Source organism: Tachypleus tridentatus, chromosome 3 (assembly GCF_004210375.1).
Source record: "Tachypleus tridentatus isolate NWPU-2018 chromosome 3, ASM421037v1, whole genome shotgun sequence".
In the NCBI taxonomy this organism is placed as follows: Eukaryota; Metazoa; Arthropoda; class Merostomata; order Xiphosura; family Limulidae; genus Tachypleus; species Tachypleus tridentatus.
The window spans coordinates 40,141,873-40,159,829 of NC_134827.1; the positions used below are offsets into that span (position 1 = coordinate 40,141,873).

The 17,957-nt window shown below is 35.6% G+C and overlaps 1 protein-coding gene across 2 annotated transcripts in view; it reads left to right on the plus strand.

Moving 5' to 3' along the window:
- The first annotated feature begins 404 nt into the window (after positions 1-404).
- LOC143246050 (uncharacterized) overlaps positions 405-17,957 on the plus strand; it is a 45,329-nt gene continuing 27,776 nt past the window's right edge. The window contains exons 1-3 of one of the 2 annotated variants that reach the window (XM_076492283.1): positions 405-803; positions 1,013-1,167; positions 4,981-5,203. In XM_076492283.1, coding sequence (XP_076348398.1) covers positions 1,050-1,167; positions 4,981-5,063 — 201 coding nt within the window. In that variant the 5' untranslated portion in view covers positions 405-803; positions 1,013-1,049 and the 3' untranslated portion in view covers positions 5,064-5,203. Of the gene's footprint in view, positions 804-1,012; positions 1,168-4,980; positions 5,204-17,957 lie in introns of those variants that run through there. The other variant, XM_076492281.1, reaches the window with a different exon arrangement.

Here is a 17,957-nt window from a genome sequence, read left to right on the forward strand (position 1 = left end):
TGGGTTAAGGCGTCAGATTCTTAATCCAAGGGTCGTGGATTTGAATCCCAGTCGTACCAAACATGCTCGTCCCTTCAGCCGTGGGGGTGTTATAAGTTCAGTCAATCCCACTATTCGTTGGTAAAAGAGTAGTCCAAGAGTTGGCGGTGGGTGGTGATGACTAGCTGCCTTCCCTCCAGTGTTACACTGGTAAATTAGGGACGGCTAGCGCAGATAGCCCTCTTGTAGCTTTGCGCGAAATTAAAAACAAACAACCATTTTGAAGCGAATTGTTTGGTTGTTGCCTAATGTAAAGTTCCTCAAGGCTTAGCGACGATCTTTCTTCTCTTTTCCTCTTATTTACATTAACGACTGGGCAAACCAATTAATATTACATAATTTATGGGTGTAGAGGCAGGGGTGACTTACTAGGGAAACGACATAGAGCCAATTTAATTTTCTGCAACATACACTCATATTTTTACATTAGATACAAGCTATAACGTGAAAACTCTACACTTGGTCTTAGCAACTGAAAGTACGACAATGGACCAACAAAATAATCTCTCTTGTAACTTCCCGTGACTTCACGTGAAAACTTTGCTTTGAGATCAATGGCCTGTCGCCCATCTACTTGGTTTGCAGACGACGTTCAGTGATACATAGAGAAACCACGAACGCTCGCGAATTGAACGAGATTATACGATATTTTACAGTTCGTTCAATGCAAACGAATTACTCGATACTCACCAGAGCTGGCACTAATTTTACGAAGTTTACTGGAGAAATAAAGGTCCTTAAATATTTCCTTCTTCTACATACACGTAAGAACAATCTATTTATTATTTTCTAGAGACGTTAAATACCAGTTTTGATTATAGAACTAAACAATACTGTACTTGTATAACTGTATCTAATGGTTAACTGGTGTGTCATAATTAGTAATGATAATATTAGAATATATTTTCTTTAAAACCTCTGAACCGTTAATTACAGCTATAGTCTGATAAAGTGTGTTTTTAAAACTTTCAAGGACAACCTAACTCCAAGGTGTATCACACGCATACAGTATGGACACCTCATCAGTGGAATTCATCGATTACTATGGTTACGATATGGATCACGTAGAGATGTTCTTGGATCCAAAGGACTCAGATTTTGCTCCAGAATTTCAGTCCGACAGCTTCGGTAAGTTCTGTGTTTAATTTTACTCTGAACAGATATAAGAACATAAATTTATATTAAATGATTCGTTGGTGTGAGATAAACAATTGAGGTTTTATCAAATAATCTTGTCTTGACGTGGAATAACAGGTTTATATATAAAAGTGATTTTTCCAGCTGTTGCCTGGAGATCCGAAATTCTACTGTTATAAATGACGTCATTATTATTTAATGTTTAGTCGCATCACTAAACTGAAACCTATATAAGCTAACTTACCTTTATTTATTCTTAGATTTTAATCTTTTCTTGTGAGAAATATTTTAATGTGCATTCCTTCACCGCAGAAAGTGTGCAGGTGTTTAATTACGATGTATTAATAAGTATATTCAATCAATTTATGCTGACTTTTTTTAATTGATGTTCTTAAAGATGGTGCTTCTTTACCAAGAAAACACACCAGAACATGATGCTATGTACCTCTGAACGGACAGTCTGTCTAACAGTGTCACATCATGACAAAACAACATACCAGAACATGATGGTGTGTACCTCTGAACGGACAGTCTGTCCAACAGTGTCACATCATGACAAAACAACATACCAGAACATGATGGTGTGTACCTCTGAACGGACAGTCTGTCTAACAGTTTAACATCATGACAAAACAACATACTAGAACGTGATGCTACGTACCTCTGAACGGACAGTCTGTCTAACAGTTTAACATGATGACAAAACAACATACCACAAGATGATAGTGTGTACCTCTGAACGGACAGTCTGTCTACAGTGTCACATCATGACAAAACAACATACCAGAACATGATGGTGTGTACCTCTGAACGGACAGTCTGTCTAACAGTGTCACATCATGACAAAACAACATACCAGAACATGATGATGTGTACCTCTGAACGGACAGTCTGTCTAACAGTTTAACATGATGACAAAACAACATACCAGAACATGATGATGTGTACCTCTGAACGGACAGTCTGTCTAACAGTTTAACATGATGACAAAACAACATACCAGAACATGATGATGTGTACCTCTGAACGGACAGTCTGTCTAACAGTGTCACATCATGACAAAACAACACACCAGAACATGATGGTGTGTACTTCTGAAAGGACAGTCTATTTTGAAAAACTAGCGACATTTTCGAATTTTTGCGTCATCCATGTTCAACCAATGCCTTACAATCTATCAACAAATTCGAGAAAACCATTTTCAAAAAGTTATTGAACTATAACAAGGATGAAATATTAAGGTAATCGTGAATGGTATTGATGCGCTTCCAATACTCGACAATTCATTTACCATTGAACAAAGACTTTGTACTGAAGAGATGCGTTAGTTTAATATGTATATCGTAAGCCAGGTTTCTATTGGCACAATATACTTTAATTAAGCAAAATATCTTACATTTAAAAGAGCGAAGGCCGAGCACGGTCAGGTGGTTAAGGCACTCGACTCGTAATCTGTGGGTTGCGGGTTCGAATCCCAGTCAACCAAGCATGCTCACCCTTTCGGCCGTGGGGGCGTTATAATGTAACGGGCAACCCTACTATTCGTTGGTAAAAGAGTAGCCCAAGAGTTGGCGATAGGTGATGATGAATAGCTGCCTTCCCTCTTGTCTTCCACTGCTAAATTAGGGACAGCTAGCGCAGATAGCCCTTGTGTAGTTTTACGCGACATTTAAAACAAACAAACCACACCAGAGGTCGCAGTTTTTAGCTTTATTACTATTATTTTTTATTCTGTACCAGAAATACCAAAAGTATCACATACTCCTAGTTTATCTTAGTTTGTTCGATGTGTACATTTTTTCTTTTATATTTGCTTTGAAGAATCGTCAGACATGACACCACAAGTTTTTTTAGCCTAACCTATCACCAACTAGGCAACCAAAGGAGCTAATATTTGAGGGCGAACTCACTGTAGAAGTAAACGGAGACACAACATTTTTTTAGTAGATTTGAAACAACTTATACCTAGTTGATTTTATTCATTTTGTAATTATATTAGCCGTTAATTAATATTGTTTGTCTGTGAGCTTAAAACGTGGTCCAATGCACATGGAATTATTTAGAAACTGTAAAAAAAAAAAGAAAAAAGAAAGCGTGCTGTTGAAATTTAAACTGTTTCCCAGATGTCGCTGTGTATTGCGAAATAATCCCAAGTTTTTCCTCTGGAGATATGGTAACCCTAATCCGACCGATGGAGAAATAGAGATATGTATGTTAACGTTTGAGAAAAATCCGGAAGCAAGTCTCGCAACTTCATGAGCTGCACGTGTATGGCTCATTTACGTCATCGGGTGTAAAGATATTCAATGGCTCATTCTTATTTGTATCGAAGCCAAATTTATGACGAGATGTCTCCCTTACGCCTTCTCTACGTGACAAACATATTTTATGTGAATTTTCTTTAATGATTCCCCTAGTGGGAAAATGGTACATTTATGGGCTTCCAATACTAAAATCCTGGGTTCGATTCCCCATGGTGGAAACAGCACATAGTCTCATTTGACTTTGCTCTAGAACAAACAGACATTGTTAATGACTCACTAATTGGCGTTATACAATGTGTAGTATGGAATAATGATCAGTTTGGAAGCTGTAGTCATAGTATTGTGTGTATATTTTACATAATGTAGAGTGTCGGCCATTGTACATGTGCGCAGTGCATGTTGTGGGCCAGAAGCCACCATCAATGTACATATAAACACACGAACGTGCATCACATACTTCAGAACAAACAGATTTGTATTCAACAAAATGATCGAGTCCATATGCATGGAGTTGTTCCCCGAGGGTGCTCCCTTGTTTATGTTTTTGTATTGTATTAATTCACGCCATGGATTACAATTCTAAGTCGTTCGAAATATAGGAAGATTTTAGGAATACCAACTTCCAACTTAACAAGCATTTTCTAAAAATGTAACTGTTGTTGGTAAGGAGAAATTATAAATTACAGATATTACAAAAAATTGTTACTTTGTAAAAAATGTTAGAAACACGATAATACCAAAATACATTTTTAATTACAGAACTGTTTCAAATTCCAACATCGGTTTAAAACTCAAAAGGTTTAGTTCACAATATTACAATTACAAAACGTTATTTATTTAAGTGAGTTTGGTTTGAATTTCGCCCAAAGTTACACGAGGACTATCTGCGCTAGCTATCTCTAATTTAGCAAGGTAAGATTAGAGGGAAGGCAGCTAGTCATCACCACCCACCGCCATCTCTTGAGATACTCTTTTACCAACGAATAGTGGGGGTAACCGTCACATTACAACGCCTCCACAGCTGAAAGAGCGAGCATGTTTGGTGTGATACGGATTCGAACTCTCGACTCTCGGATTACGAGTCGAGTGCCTCAACAACTTGACCACGCCGCGCCTTTATTTAAGAGAGGTTTTGGATACTACCAAATGTTTAGAAATAATATTTATACGATAACGATATACATTTATTAAATAACATTGTTAAGAAAAACAAACATTATCAACACAAACTTCAAAATAAATATCGGTTTATAGATAAACATCCATACGAAAGATGTTTTTCATATTATCGTGTATATAATATTTATTGTATTTCTTTTTCACTTGACAAATTAGTCGCTAATGTAAAGCTAGTCGCAAACAGCGCCACTGACGTTATCCAAGTGTCTGTGCCTTTGATAATAAAGTTTAAGCCTTTTTTTTCGTCTCAGAAAACTTAAGAACTTTATTGTATTACATGTATTAGCCTTACGTTAGGCTAAACGCCATATATATTTTACAGTTAAGCATAAAAAACTGCTGAGGCCTTTATTTTTTTTAGAGCACAAGATTAGGAACTCCCAAAGTAGCACACACCTTTACAGATTCCTGTCTACGCGTCCGAAAATGTCAGCAAATTTATAGTAACTGTTTCAAAACTTCTGTTTGACTGCAACGAAAAGTCGTTGAGAATTCCAAAAGCAGCCCTCAGAGGTGAAGCTGAAATTTTGAAATTGTAGTTAAAAATAAATGATAAGTTGGGTTAAATTAAAACAATGTTTTATTTGATTTTTTTTATATCTTTATATCACTGCAGTACCATTTTTCTGCCGATAGAACTATCTGCGTGTCAGTATTCGCAAGATTGTGTTTGGTTCATGAATGGAAGGGTGTGTGAACCCCTCTAAAGCAGCCACCTTCGGGACTGAGACAAACTGGCCTGATTAGAGGGGTTCCACTGTACTGGATTAGAGTCTTATTTAAGACTGAGTAAAATCCCATAATTCCTCCAGGTGTAACTAAAGCGACGTAACAATGTATCTCACGACGGCTGGTATGGGTATTAAAGCCTTTGTTAAAATAAAGTAAAGAAATGTTCTTTAAACCTCGTGCGAAGCAACACGTGGATCTGGCCAGGCTCGCATTAAGGACTAGAAACAATCTATGTAGGGGGCCTCAGAACAAATATCTTTAAATGCTATTTATTACCGTTCAGCATGGCCAGGTGGTGAGGGAGCTCGACTCGTAATCTGAAGGTTGTGGGTTGGAATCCCCGTTACACCAAGCATGCTCGCCCTTTCAGCCGTCGGGACGTTGTAAAATTACGGTCAATCCCACTATTCGTTGGTAAAAGAGTAGCCCAAGAGTTGGCGGTGGGTGGTGATGACTAGCTGCCTTCCTTCCAGTCGTACACTGCTAATTTAGGAACGGCTAGCGCAGGTAGCCTTCGTGTAGCTTTGCGCGAAATTCAAAACAAACAGACACTCTAGTCTATCATTTCTAAATTAGGGACGGTTAACATTCATAGCTCTTGAGTAGTTTAGGGTATAATATAACAAAACAAAGTGTGATTACTTTTATTTTATGTCTTCACCAATATTTGCTTTCAATTCAGTTTCTATTTCATTTAAATTTGGAGAAAAATCAAAATGTAGACATTTAAAAAATCATAACACATATCGCTTTTGTGTTTTTATATTGTAATTAAGTTTCGTTTCTTTCATTAAATGTATGTTATTATATCACTCGAGCCCGGCATGGCCAAGCGTGTCCTCGAGTAGCTTTGTGTGAAATTCAAAAGCAAACAAACAAAAAGTTATATTACTTTTTAAAATTTTTTATTAAGTCCCGTATTCGAAAGTACAAAGGCTTGGTGTGAGGCTTAGTGAGCGCAAGATGGACCCGCTGTATCGTTTGTAACCAACGATATATTTATATCTTTACAACACGTTTGTAACTGTTTTCATCTTGTTGATTTCGTCATAGGTGAGTTTTGTCATGATTTTTAAATTATTATTATTGATAAGGGCCATAAACTAAAAACTGTGTGATATTGTCTCGAGGTTCGCATAAAGCTTAAAAGTAAAAAAAAACAAAATCGCCTAACTCCTGAGCGTAAACACTTGTTCGGAAATTCCCCGAAAGCAGAACCCAGACATGGCAATATAATATTTGATTTTTTTTTTTTTCTTTTCATTTTATTCGCACCAACTACTGAGGTCATTACGAATACGAATAAAGTAGACTAAAAATAACCTTGAACTTGCATGAGTTTCCCAACGTAAAAGTTCACTTATTTCTTAACTGGTTTCAAGAAGCTGTTTGGCCTAAAAATGGACCTTGTAATATCGGTTACAGATACATATAAGTTTAACTATAAAGTAAGACAGAAGTGAATGGAAGCAGTATTTTATGTACAGTATTATACATATAAGCATAATTAACCATGTTTTTGTTGAAAGTTATTGATAATAAATTTCACACACTCTTAACATTTTTATGATGTATCTTTAAAAAAGCTTCTTTCATTCCAACACTCAGACACGTTTTGGTATTCAAATAATAACTGTTACTGACGTCACTGATGGCGATTCTATGATAGTAAAACATGTGACATTCAAATATTAAATCTTGATTTTATGTAACTGGTTTACGTTAGACACATAAAAGAATACTTGTTATATAAAATGTCTACCACAGCTATACATGTCTAAATATGTTGACTCAAGTGTTGGAAGTATAAATTGTGTATATTTATAACAGTTTCGTTGCTGTGAGATCGGCATGGCCTAGCGATTAGCGTGCTGCGTACCAGTGGAACCAGTGCTCAATACATTCTGCCGATGGCGGTATAATCCTGCTATTCTGTTAAAAAAAACGAGGGACAAATCCACCGTGGCGACGAGTGATAGTGTTTAGTGGATTTCACAAAAAAACCAAAACTCGAGCGATTTCGTCAGATATTCGAAAGTTCTCTAGTTTTTATCTTTTTTTAAAAATTTTAAACAACAATATATAAAAAATATTGATTTAAAAATTTTGTAGATAGTTTATATTTCGACAAAAAAGGTCACATTTTAGGCCTAATTTGAAAGTTTCTTTTTTGACATACACATTTAATAATAATAATTTACTTTGTTAAATCTTGTTTCGGGGTTAATTAATATTGACTTCTTTTGTTAAATTTCATGTTACGTATTGTGGTGCTCGTGCATTTGTCGTAAAGCCTAGAGCTGCACAATGGTCTAGTCCAGGCACAAATTTTAAATTTTAGTGATTGTTGGTTCCTAGACTTAGCGATAAGCCACAATTTATATTAATATTTGTTTTTAACTGTACGTGATATGTTTCATTTTGTCACACGGTGGTTGAGCTATAAATCTGCTGGCTTATCACGCTAAAAACCGGGTTTCAGTACCCGCGGTTGGTTCACTACAGATAGTTCATTGTGTAGCTTTGTGCTTAACAGTGAACAAAACGTTTTTGATTTGTAAGACTGCTGAACATTGTCGTTTGTTACATGAAAAATTTCACTGTTTACCCACATCTCAAGCCCGATGTGTTGATCATAGTTAGAGATTAGCGACTTAGCTAGTTCATGTTCAGATTAGGTTTTAGGCTACGAATTAGAAGTGCTTCCTTTTTTCTTAATGTCCATTCAACTCTCGCTGACTATTATTTTAAAGTGTCGAGTGTTAGGTTTTTCTATACAGCTTTACTTTTGAATTTCGCGCAAAGCTACACGAGGGCTACCTGCGCTAGCTGTCCCTAATTTAGCAGTGTAAGACCAGAGGGAAAGCAGCTAGTCATCACCACCCACCACCAACTCTTGGGCTATTCTTTTACCAACGAATAGTGGGATTGACCGTCACATTATAACTCCATAGCTGAAAGGGCGAGTATGTTTGGTGCGACAGGGATTCGAACCTTCGACCCTCAGATTATCAGTTGAGCGCCTTAACCACCTGGCCATGCCGGGTCCAGCCTTTTCTTAGGTGGTTGTAAGTTCCAGAGTTATTGAAGGGGCTCTTATGCGCATACTTCTCGTTTCTAGTAGTTAAGATTCGAGTTGTTGAACTAATATAGACTTGCCTGCAGTAAGGACATTTGTATACAACCAGTGACCAAAGTTTTAAGATATTTTGATGAAATATCAGTGATTGATATTATTGTATTTCTAACAGACTGTAAATAAGTGTTTTGTGTGGTCAAATAATTCGACTAAATCCAGTCCGTCTAGTATAGCTTTTGATACAATTGGCTTGAATAACATGTTTAACTTTTTATTTTATACGACAGAAATATCTATAGACAGCACGCGTTGAGAGAGTGGCCACCAGTTTCGCTACTGTCACTAACCCTAGTCGTTAATCTTTTATAGACATCTTTTAAAAGAGATAGCTGCCTATCGTGTGAAAACAAACAGCTGCAGGTGTTGCGAAATATCAGATACTGTCTTTTGGCCAACGTTACAAAATGCACTAATTTAATATTTGTTGGGTTATTGGTATAGTTTGTCAAAATATTAAAGGGCATGTTTGAGAGTCTTCCCCATTTTATGTCGCTGGTGGTTGCCCTTGTACTCATGATTGTAAACCCGTACGCGACACTGTTGGATTCGATGCGTATGAGTTGTTACTAGCAGGCGTTGTGCAATTCAACTAGGGTTAATGCTCAGCAGGAGTCTCATGTTTCAGCCGATAGTCTATTTGGGATTATGTTCTTTAGTTGACAGTGTAATCTCTTATAACTTGGATATTGGACTATTTTCAAATTTATAGCGTAATATTTCTACATACTTTATTTCTAAGAATAAACCAGTTACCGGTTATGATAAATTCATAACTTGTTTCATTGAAAGGCTTAACTACGACATTTTCTCAAATGGTAAAATTAAGAACGAATGGGATTCGAACCAGCAAATTTGTCGTGCTAATGCATCTGGGAAGTCTCAGTTTTCATATCACTGATTAGTAAGAACCGACTTTGGCAGGCTAAGAATCTCACTGAAATTATATTAACTATTTACAGAATTTGATACTTGAAAATTAAAACTAATCCACATTTTAGTGGGGTTGGGATCGTCTTCCTCTCATTTTATATTGGGATCACTGTAAAAAACGTATTCCATTGACAATTTTGAATAGTTTTACGAAATGAAATTTTGTACACAGGAACACACGCACATGCACATATTAGCAAAACATTATGCAGTTAGATTGATATCTTTATTACAACAGTACGTCTTTAAATACAGAATTTTTTGAAAAATAAAAAATATATATTTCTAATAGCAGACGTAAAAATCTAAGCCCACTCGTCTTAGGCTTAACGTTAGTTAAGCCTTATTGAGTACAGCTTATATTTGATAAAGAGATAAACTAATACTGTAACTTGTGTTCGTGTATTTTATTTTTTCTTTCTCTTTAGTTAAGGCTTAGATTTACTGTACTATGAATAAATAAACTTATAATGCTACTCAACAACCTAACTGTAGGTATTTTTAAAAACTGGTACGCTTTTAATATAGTGTATATAATGTCTAATAAAGTATATTTATTAAAACCGCCTTTTGTTATACATGCTTTGAAATGAAGTGTGCGCGTATTTCCAAGACAGATAACAACTGAGTATTATTATACGACATTCAGCATCACCATGTTAATTCACGTCGTAAAATCCAAGTTATTAATTGCACATTTTAGCGGGTTTACTACGGTATTGCGTCGTTTTAAAGGCTAATTTATACCAATTACCCTGAAAAAATGAAACATTTAATTCAGTATACTAGTAGGGTCTTAACACTAAAGTCAAGTATTTGTATACTTGTTACTTACTACCACAGAGAAGATATTATTGAAGATATTGAAATCGGGTCCTTTTGTGTTGTGTGCATGCGTGAATCTGTTTGTATTTTCGCGTGTGTATATTGAAAACTAATACACAAATGTATGCAAAAGTTTTACACAAGATAAGAAATCATCATGGGACTATCCTTCTTAACTTTGGCCCAGATCCAAATCTGGATCTCTTTGTAGCATTTTTTTTAAAACGATGAGATAGGGCATTTTTTGTAATATTGTAAAGTTTGATCGGATCTGTACAAAATTTCATGGATACATTAAGGTAGGGACTCTTCGCCACACTTCACAGAAGAAAAATCTGGATCGTTAAAATTTCCGGATCCGAAGATGATTTTCTGAGTTTTCAAAGGTGAAAAAAAGGTATTAGGGTATGAAACCTCTCTGATTGATCTGGTGAAATTAATATATTGTTTTTTTGCTTGTTTCAACATCTTTGTAGAGAACGTACTAAAATGTTCGATAAAATCAATATATTTTTTTCTGCAAAATATATAGTCCGGGTTTCAATACCCTTGGTGGGCAGAGTACAGACAGCCCATTGTGTTATTTTGTGCTTAATTTCTAACAAACAAAGAACAACAACAAAACTAAAATATATAGAAACTGTTTTCATACACTGTTGTTAACTGCAACACTGAAGTTATTTTGTATTTTTTACTTAACTGTTGTTAAGATCCCTATGACCAACATACTCGTTGACGAACTTGTACATAAGTAGTTTTCAGATAAATGTATTTAAAAGGTCATACGGACGACTTCGATAATTCTAGGGTTAAGGCACACTTTTTATGTCTTTTTTTTTTTTTTTTTTACTCAGTTGTGTTTATGTAACCACTAATGTTTGGTGGGGAACTATATCTTGAACTTTGTGGGTGAACAACCCTAAACTAACTTGAGGTGACAAGGGTGAAAGCATCGTGGAGGATATTTTATTGTAGGGAGGAGATATATTTATACATATTTGACTGCGTTACGTCCTAAAATATCAGGCTTCGTGCGCTTTCTAGGTCTGTATGTGGGTCGTCGTATAGACAAACGTGTTAGATACTCGAGAAGCACTGTGTAAGACTTAACAGTTTACTAAAAGGATTAAAGAGTGCTTCCTTTTACGGTGAAGTTGGAAAATTTTGAAACAAAATCGTCCTTTTCAGAATAACTGTGACACTCTTAATGTAAAAGGCGCCACAGTAATCTTGCTATATTGTTCTTGTATAGTCACGTGGTTTCCGAATCTAACGCGTCTGTATATATCATCTAATCTACATCTCTAGTTGTTGTTGTTTTTTTATTGCGGTGCGCTATGTTCTCTTTGTGTTTAATTTATGTAGTCGTAACTACTATTGTTATTTTTTTACTTTTGAAGATCGTGTAACTTTCATATTTTAGCTTAGAAGTTTCAGCTTTTTTTTTCTAGAGGGAGTTAGTTGTTCTAATTTGAAACAATATATGTGGTTAATTTAATAGTTGCTTGTGGTTTTAATGCAATTAAGAGTAGCATTTTCTGAGCAATGGTGGTTGTGTATACTGAATGTTAAAGACTTTTGCATAAAGTAACATGATAAGCTAACATTCTCAAGAGTTTTTTGCTTCAACTCACCAAACGTGGATTTTTTTAGTCAAACTTTTTACGTTCTAAATTTGTAAGTTTACAGTTATTGGAATTTAGGCGTACAAGACGATGTGTGTTGGAGATTTTAAGGTTTTCGTGTTTTGTTTTTAAAAAGGTTTTAAACACTGAGATCATGTAAACACTTGTTATTGTCGGTTGTCCCGTGGAAACTACAATAAAGGTTCGGATTAAGTCAACGAAAACTGCGAAACAATAGAATGTTTTAAATAAAACAAACGAGGTGGTTAAAATAGCTTGTGAAGAGCTGTCCTGTTTATTTATACATTTCACTGAAATTAACTCACTTCCAATTACAAGATATAGTAAAGCTTCCGTTATTTAATACTGGATTTCCATAACCTGGTTATGAAACACAAGTCGATCAGGAAAAAAATCTGGGTGAAAGAGATTTTTTAAAGCACTCTTGAGGGTAATGAGTGGGAATGGTAGGCTTATCTCCTGTTTAGACCTACAAGTTAAGACTAACGCCCAGAGATATGTTTAAAGAGTGTTTATAACTCTGTAAACCTGTAGCCATATTTTTATTTTCATCTATCCAAAGTGCTTACTAATTAGTTTTAAACGTACTACTACTTATAATGTGTTAGTTATACCAGATTTTTACAGGAGTCTGAAATGGTGATTTAATCTATCTTAACCCTAGGGGTTCTTAGACGTCTTGCAAAGTACGAGCGGGTAATTCTAATAGTTACTCAAAACACATCATGTATTAATTTGTGTATTTTATTGACGTTAGTAGGTAATGACACATGTATACTATGTCAGTAGGGAGAAACACAGATGTATCACATTAAGTAGTGAAGGCATGGACGTATCACATTAAGTAGTGAAGGCATGGACGTATCACATTGAGGAGTTAAGATATGGATGTATCACATTAAGAAGTGAAGACATTGGATATATCACGTTAAGGAGTTCAGACATGGATGTACCACATTAAGTAGTGAAGATGATGGATATATCATTTAGGAGTAAAGATAGATTTATGACAATTAAGGGGAAAGACATTTGATATGTTACATTGAGGAGTGGAGTCATTGGATATGTCACATTGAGGAGTGAAGACATTGGATATACCACATTAAGTAGTGAAGACGTTGGATGTACCACATTAAGGAGTAAAGACATTGGATTTATCACATTTAGGAGTAAAGATAAATTTATCACATTTAAGAGTGAAGACATTGGATATACCACATTAAGTAGTGAAGACGTTGGATGTACCACATTAAGGAGTGAAGACATTGGATTTATCACATTTAAGAGTGAAAACATTGGATATGTCACATTAAGGAGTAGGAACAGGTGTACCACATTAAGGAGTTAGGACATGGACGTACCACATTAAGTAGTGAAGATATGGACGTATCACATTAAGGAGTTAAGATATGGATGGTTTGTTTTCTGTTTACCGTTTAACTCAACGTTCTCACTTGTTTCTCGTCTTTAAAAAATTTTCATTCACCAAAGATATATTTTATTCAGTACTGTAAGGGGACAATCGAAAATTTTCGTCCAGACATTCCATTTGTTTTTTAGTCATTAGATTCACATTTGACAGTAAGAGATTCTTACATTACATTAGTTAATATTTAGATGTAAGAACAGCCACCAAGGTACTGCACCCACAAATTAACATATACATAGTTTAGTTACTTAAGAAGAGACCATTGGAGAACTTATTTCTTTTGAATTTAACAGAAATATTATTGATTTTTAGCTTAACAAAATTCAAGTACCCCCAAACTGTATATTGAAACAGTTTAGAACGAACATACGTTAAAGATATGTTTGTTTTACTCAACGTTTTTGTATCACTTGTCGCGAGTACTTTCATTTCGTAGCAAAAAACAAACAAACAAACAAACAGAACCATGTTAGGTACTTAGTTTAAGGTTTTTCACTCTCCCAAACTGGGATATGATTATCCCTCTTCGATCCGCACGCGAATATGTCATAGAAATAATGTCAAGAAGTTTAATGATTAGAATGTGTTGATTGAATGATCAGGTGAGTGTCTGCCACGAAATCTGATGAACCTCTGGTGGAGACTGGGTGAAGTTCAAGGCTGTTGGCGACTGTCTTAGTGATGACAACTTTCCTGATGCGTGGCTAGAGAGGAGATGAGAAGAAGCAGACGAAACGAACCCTCTAGCGGCGCCATCTGGTGGCAGAGATATGTAAATTTAATGCTGTGGCAAGCATCAACACAACGAGCCTGTGAATTAGTTGTGGGGGGTGTACCCCGAGAAAACCCACTTTTACAGGACAGGCGCCGAATAGCTTACCTTTCCTATGCCCAGAACTGGAAATGAAAACATGTATAAATTATTCTCACTTGAATGTGTTTATGATTCGTTCATAGATAGATATGTATTATATGAGAGTGTTATTTGATATGGTGCACTTGTCGCTGTGTGTAGAGCAGCCATAAGGGAGTTTCGTTTTTCTGCTTTGTTATAGTATTTAAGTGCTAGGAAGGTGTGGGAATTTCAATTTTTCATATTTCGTGTTGAATTTGGGTTTCGTTTTGAATTTCGCGCAAAGCTACACGAGGGCTATCTGCACTAGCCGTCCCCAATTTAGCAGTGTAAGACTAGAGGGAAGGCAGCTAGTCATCACCACCCACCGCCAAGTTTTGGGCTATTCTTTTATCAACGAATAGTAGGATTGATCGTCACATTATAATGCCCCCACGGTTGAAAGGGCGAGCATGTTTGGTGGGACGGGGATTTGAACCCCTCAACCCTCAGGTTACGAGTCAAATACCTTAAGCACCTGGTCATGTCGAGCCTTAAATTTAGTAAGTCTCACACCGAGTCTTAAGGCTCTGTTCTGTTCTATTTGAATCTTGTTTTTAACTCTATTTGAACAGTTGAAGGTGATTTTACACCCATACTCTATTAGGTGGTGAATAAAAGCGAAGTAAATTTGGATAAGCATGTGAGGTTTGCACCCCTTATTAATTCCTGTGACGATGTTCAGGTGGGCTTATTTATGGATTTGTTTATGTGTTTGAAATGCTCGGCCCATGTGAGACGAGTGTCGAAAATAATAGTGAGAAAGTTGGTTTATTTTTATTTCATTATTACCTAGCTTGATTTTGTCTTTTTTAACATTTTTAAAGTGTTTATTGGAGCTACACCGAAAATGACACCTGTTGTTTTGAGAGGGTTTAGAATTACCCTCCAATCATTACACCATTTGATAATGGTATCCAGAGAGTTTTGAATTCTAGAATAAAGGGGTTCCGCGAGATGTTCCAATCAGCAATGTTATTTGCATATTGTGAAAGTAATGTGTTTGGTAGATTCGGGAAAGGTATGTTACTGACAAAGAAAATGTAATGTGGTGGTGACAGAAACATTATGGTTATTTATTAGATCAGTAAAGCTCCAACTGGTGGTAGGAACTGTTACTTCCTGGTGTCTGTAAGAGAGGTGAAACGTAACTGTATTCAGGTGCTTAATACACTTGCGATGTGTTGACAGGTTAGGTTTCCCGATTAAAAATATTTTCAATTATTGACTTTTAACCAATTGTTTCAGTAAAGCATGACAGAATCTTTGTAATATCAACCTTCACGTGGACTTTTATTTTGTTTTACTTGTTATGTTCAAACAAAGGTATATTAGGGTTATATGTGTTAGCCATTCTTAATACTGAACTGATATGTTACAGGAAAGGTTGCACTCATTTTCAACTGTTGTATTACTCCAAGCAAATACTGGGATTTGTTTCCGTCATCCACAAGTGTGATATTGCTCCATATCTCTCATATCCATAATCCAATACGCTAGCCTTTAGGATACGTGTTTCTTTTGTTTGTTTTTTCAGACAGATAATGTTATTTTACATGTTTTTCTGGACAAGTCGTGGGTTAGTGGTCAACATGCTCGGACTGTGGATTCGAGTATTCGTTGTTAGTGACCCATTGCTTTTAAAAAAAAACGCGCTCTGCAGTGTGGGGCGGTGTGTACTCTATAAGTGACAATTATTCGATCAGACAAGAGTAGAACAAGAGTTGGCGGTGGGTGCTTTGGACTAATAACTTCACTTCTTAGTATATCAGTTCAAAATTAGAGAAGCCTGTGTGTCGATATCCCTTCGAAATTACGAAACAAGGACAGCATCTACTAAACCCGCTTAACACAAGTCTTCTGTTTATATATCTCTGTTAGTGCCCTCTATCTTCTGAACGGTTAACCATATCTATACACACACAAATACTTGTTTGTTTGTTTTGTTTTTAGAGCAAATTCACACTGGGTTATCTGCTGTGTCTACCGCTGAGAATCGAACCACGAGTTTTAGCAATGTAAGTTCGTGAACTTCCGGCTGCCCCAACGGGTGGAAAGCTTATTTTCAAGATTATGTTACATAAAAATTATTCGTACTTTGTAATTCCTAACATTTCCTACCAATATTAATATGAATCACCACGTTTTGTACGTGCTGAACAAGTATTAAGAACAAAAATGTTCCTTTTGATGAGTGAATTTCACGAAAAAAAACGGTACCAGCCAACTATAATCAAACAATAACAGTATTAACAGTACCAGCCAACTATAATCAAACAATAGCAGGTATTAACTACCAGGCAACTATAATCAAACAATAACAGTATTAACAGTACCAGCCAACTATAATCAAACAATAACAGTATTAACAGTACCAGCCAACTATAATCAAACAATAACAGTATTAACAGTACCAGCCAACTATAATCAAACAATAGCAGGTATTAACTACCAGGCAACTATAATCAAACAATAACAGTATTAACAGTACCAGCCAACTATAATCAAACAATAACAGTATTAACAGTACCAGCCAACTATAATCAAACAATAACAGTATTAACAGTACCAGCCAACTATAATCAAACAATAACAGGCATTAACAGTACCAGCCAACTATAATCAAACAATAACAATATTAACAGTACCAGCCAACTATAATCAAACAATAACAATATTAACAGTACCAGGCAACTATAATCAAACAATAACAGTATTAACGGTACCAGCCAGCTATAATCCAGCAATAACAGTATTAACGGTACCAGCCAACTATAATCAAACAATAGCAGGTATTAACAGTACCAGCCAACTATAATCAAACAATAACAGTATTAACAGTACCAGCCAACTATAATCCAACAATAACAGTATTAACAGTACCAGCCAACTATAATCAAACAATAGCAGGTATTAACAGTACCAGCCAACTATAATCAAACAATAGCAGGTAATAACAGTACCAGGCAACTATAATCAAACAATAACAGTATTAACAGTACCAGCCAACTATAATCCAACAATAACAGTATTAACAGTACCAGCCAACTATAATCAAACAATAGCAGGTATTAACAGTACCAGCCAACTATAATCAAACAATAGCAGGTATTAACAGTACCAGCCAACTATAATCAAACAATAACGGGTATTAACAGTACCAGGCAACTATAATCAAACAATAACTGTATTAACAATACCAGGCAACTATAATCAAACAATAACTGTATTAACAATACCAGGCAACTATAATCAAACAATAACAGCATTAACAATACCAGGCAACTATAATCAAACAATAACAGATATTAACAGTACCAGCCAACTATAATCAAACAATAACAGGTATTAACAGTACCAACCAACTATAATAAAACAATAACAGTATCAACAGTACCAACCAACTATAATCAAACAATAACAGTATTAACAGTACCAGCCAACTATAATCAAACAATAACAGATATTAACAGTACCAGGCAACTATAATCAAACAATAACAGTATTAACAGTACCAGGCAACTATAATCAAACAATAACAGTATTAACAGTACCAGCCAACTATAATCAAACAATAACAGTATTAACAGTACCAGCCAACTATAATCAAACAATAACAGTATTAACAGTACCAGCCAACTATAATCAAACAATAACAGTATTAACAGTACGAGCCAACTATAATCAAACAATAACAGGTATTAACAGTACCGGCCAACTATAATCAAACAATAACAGTATTAAC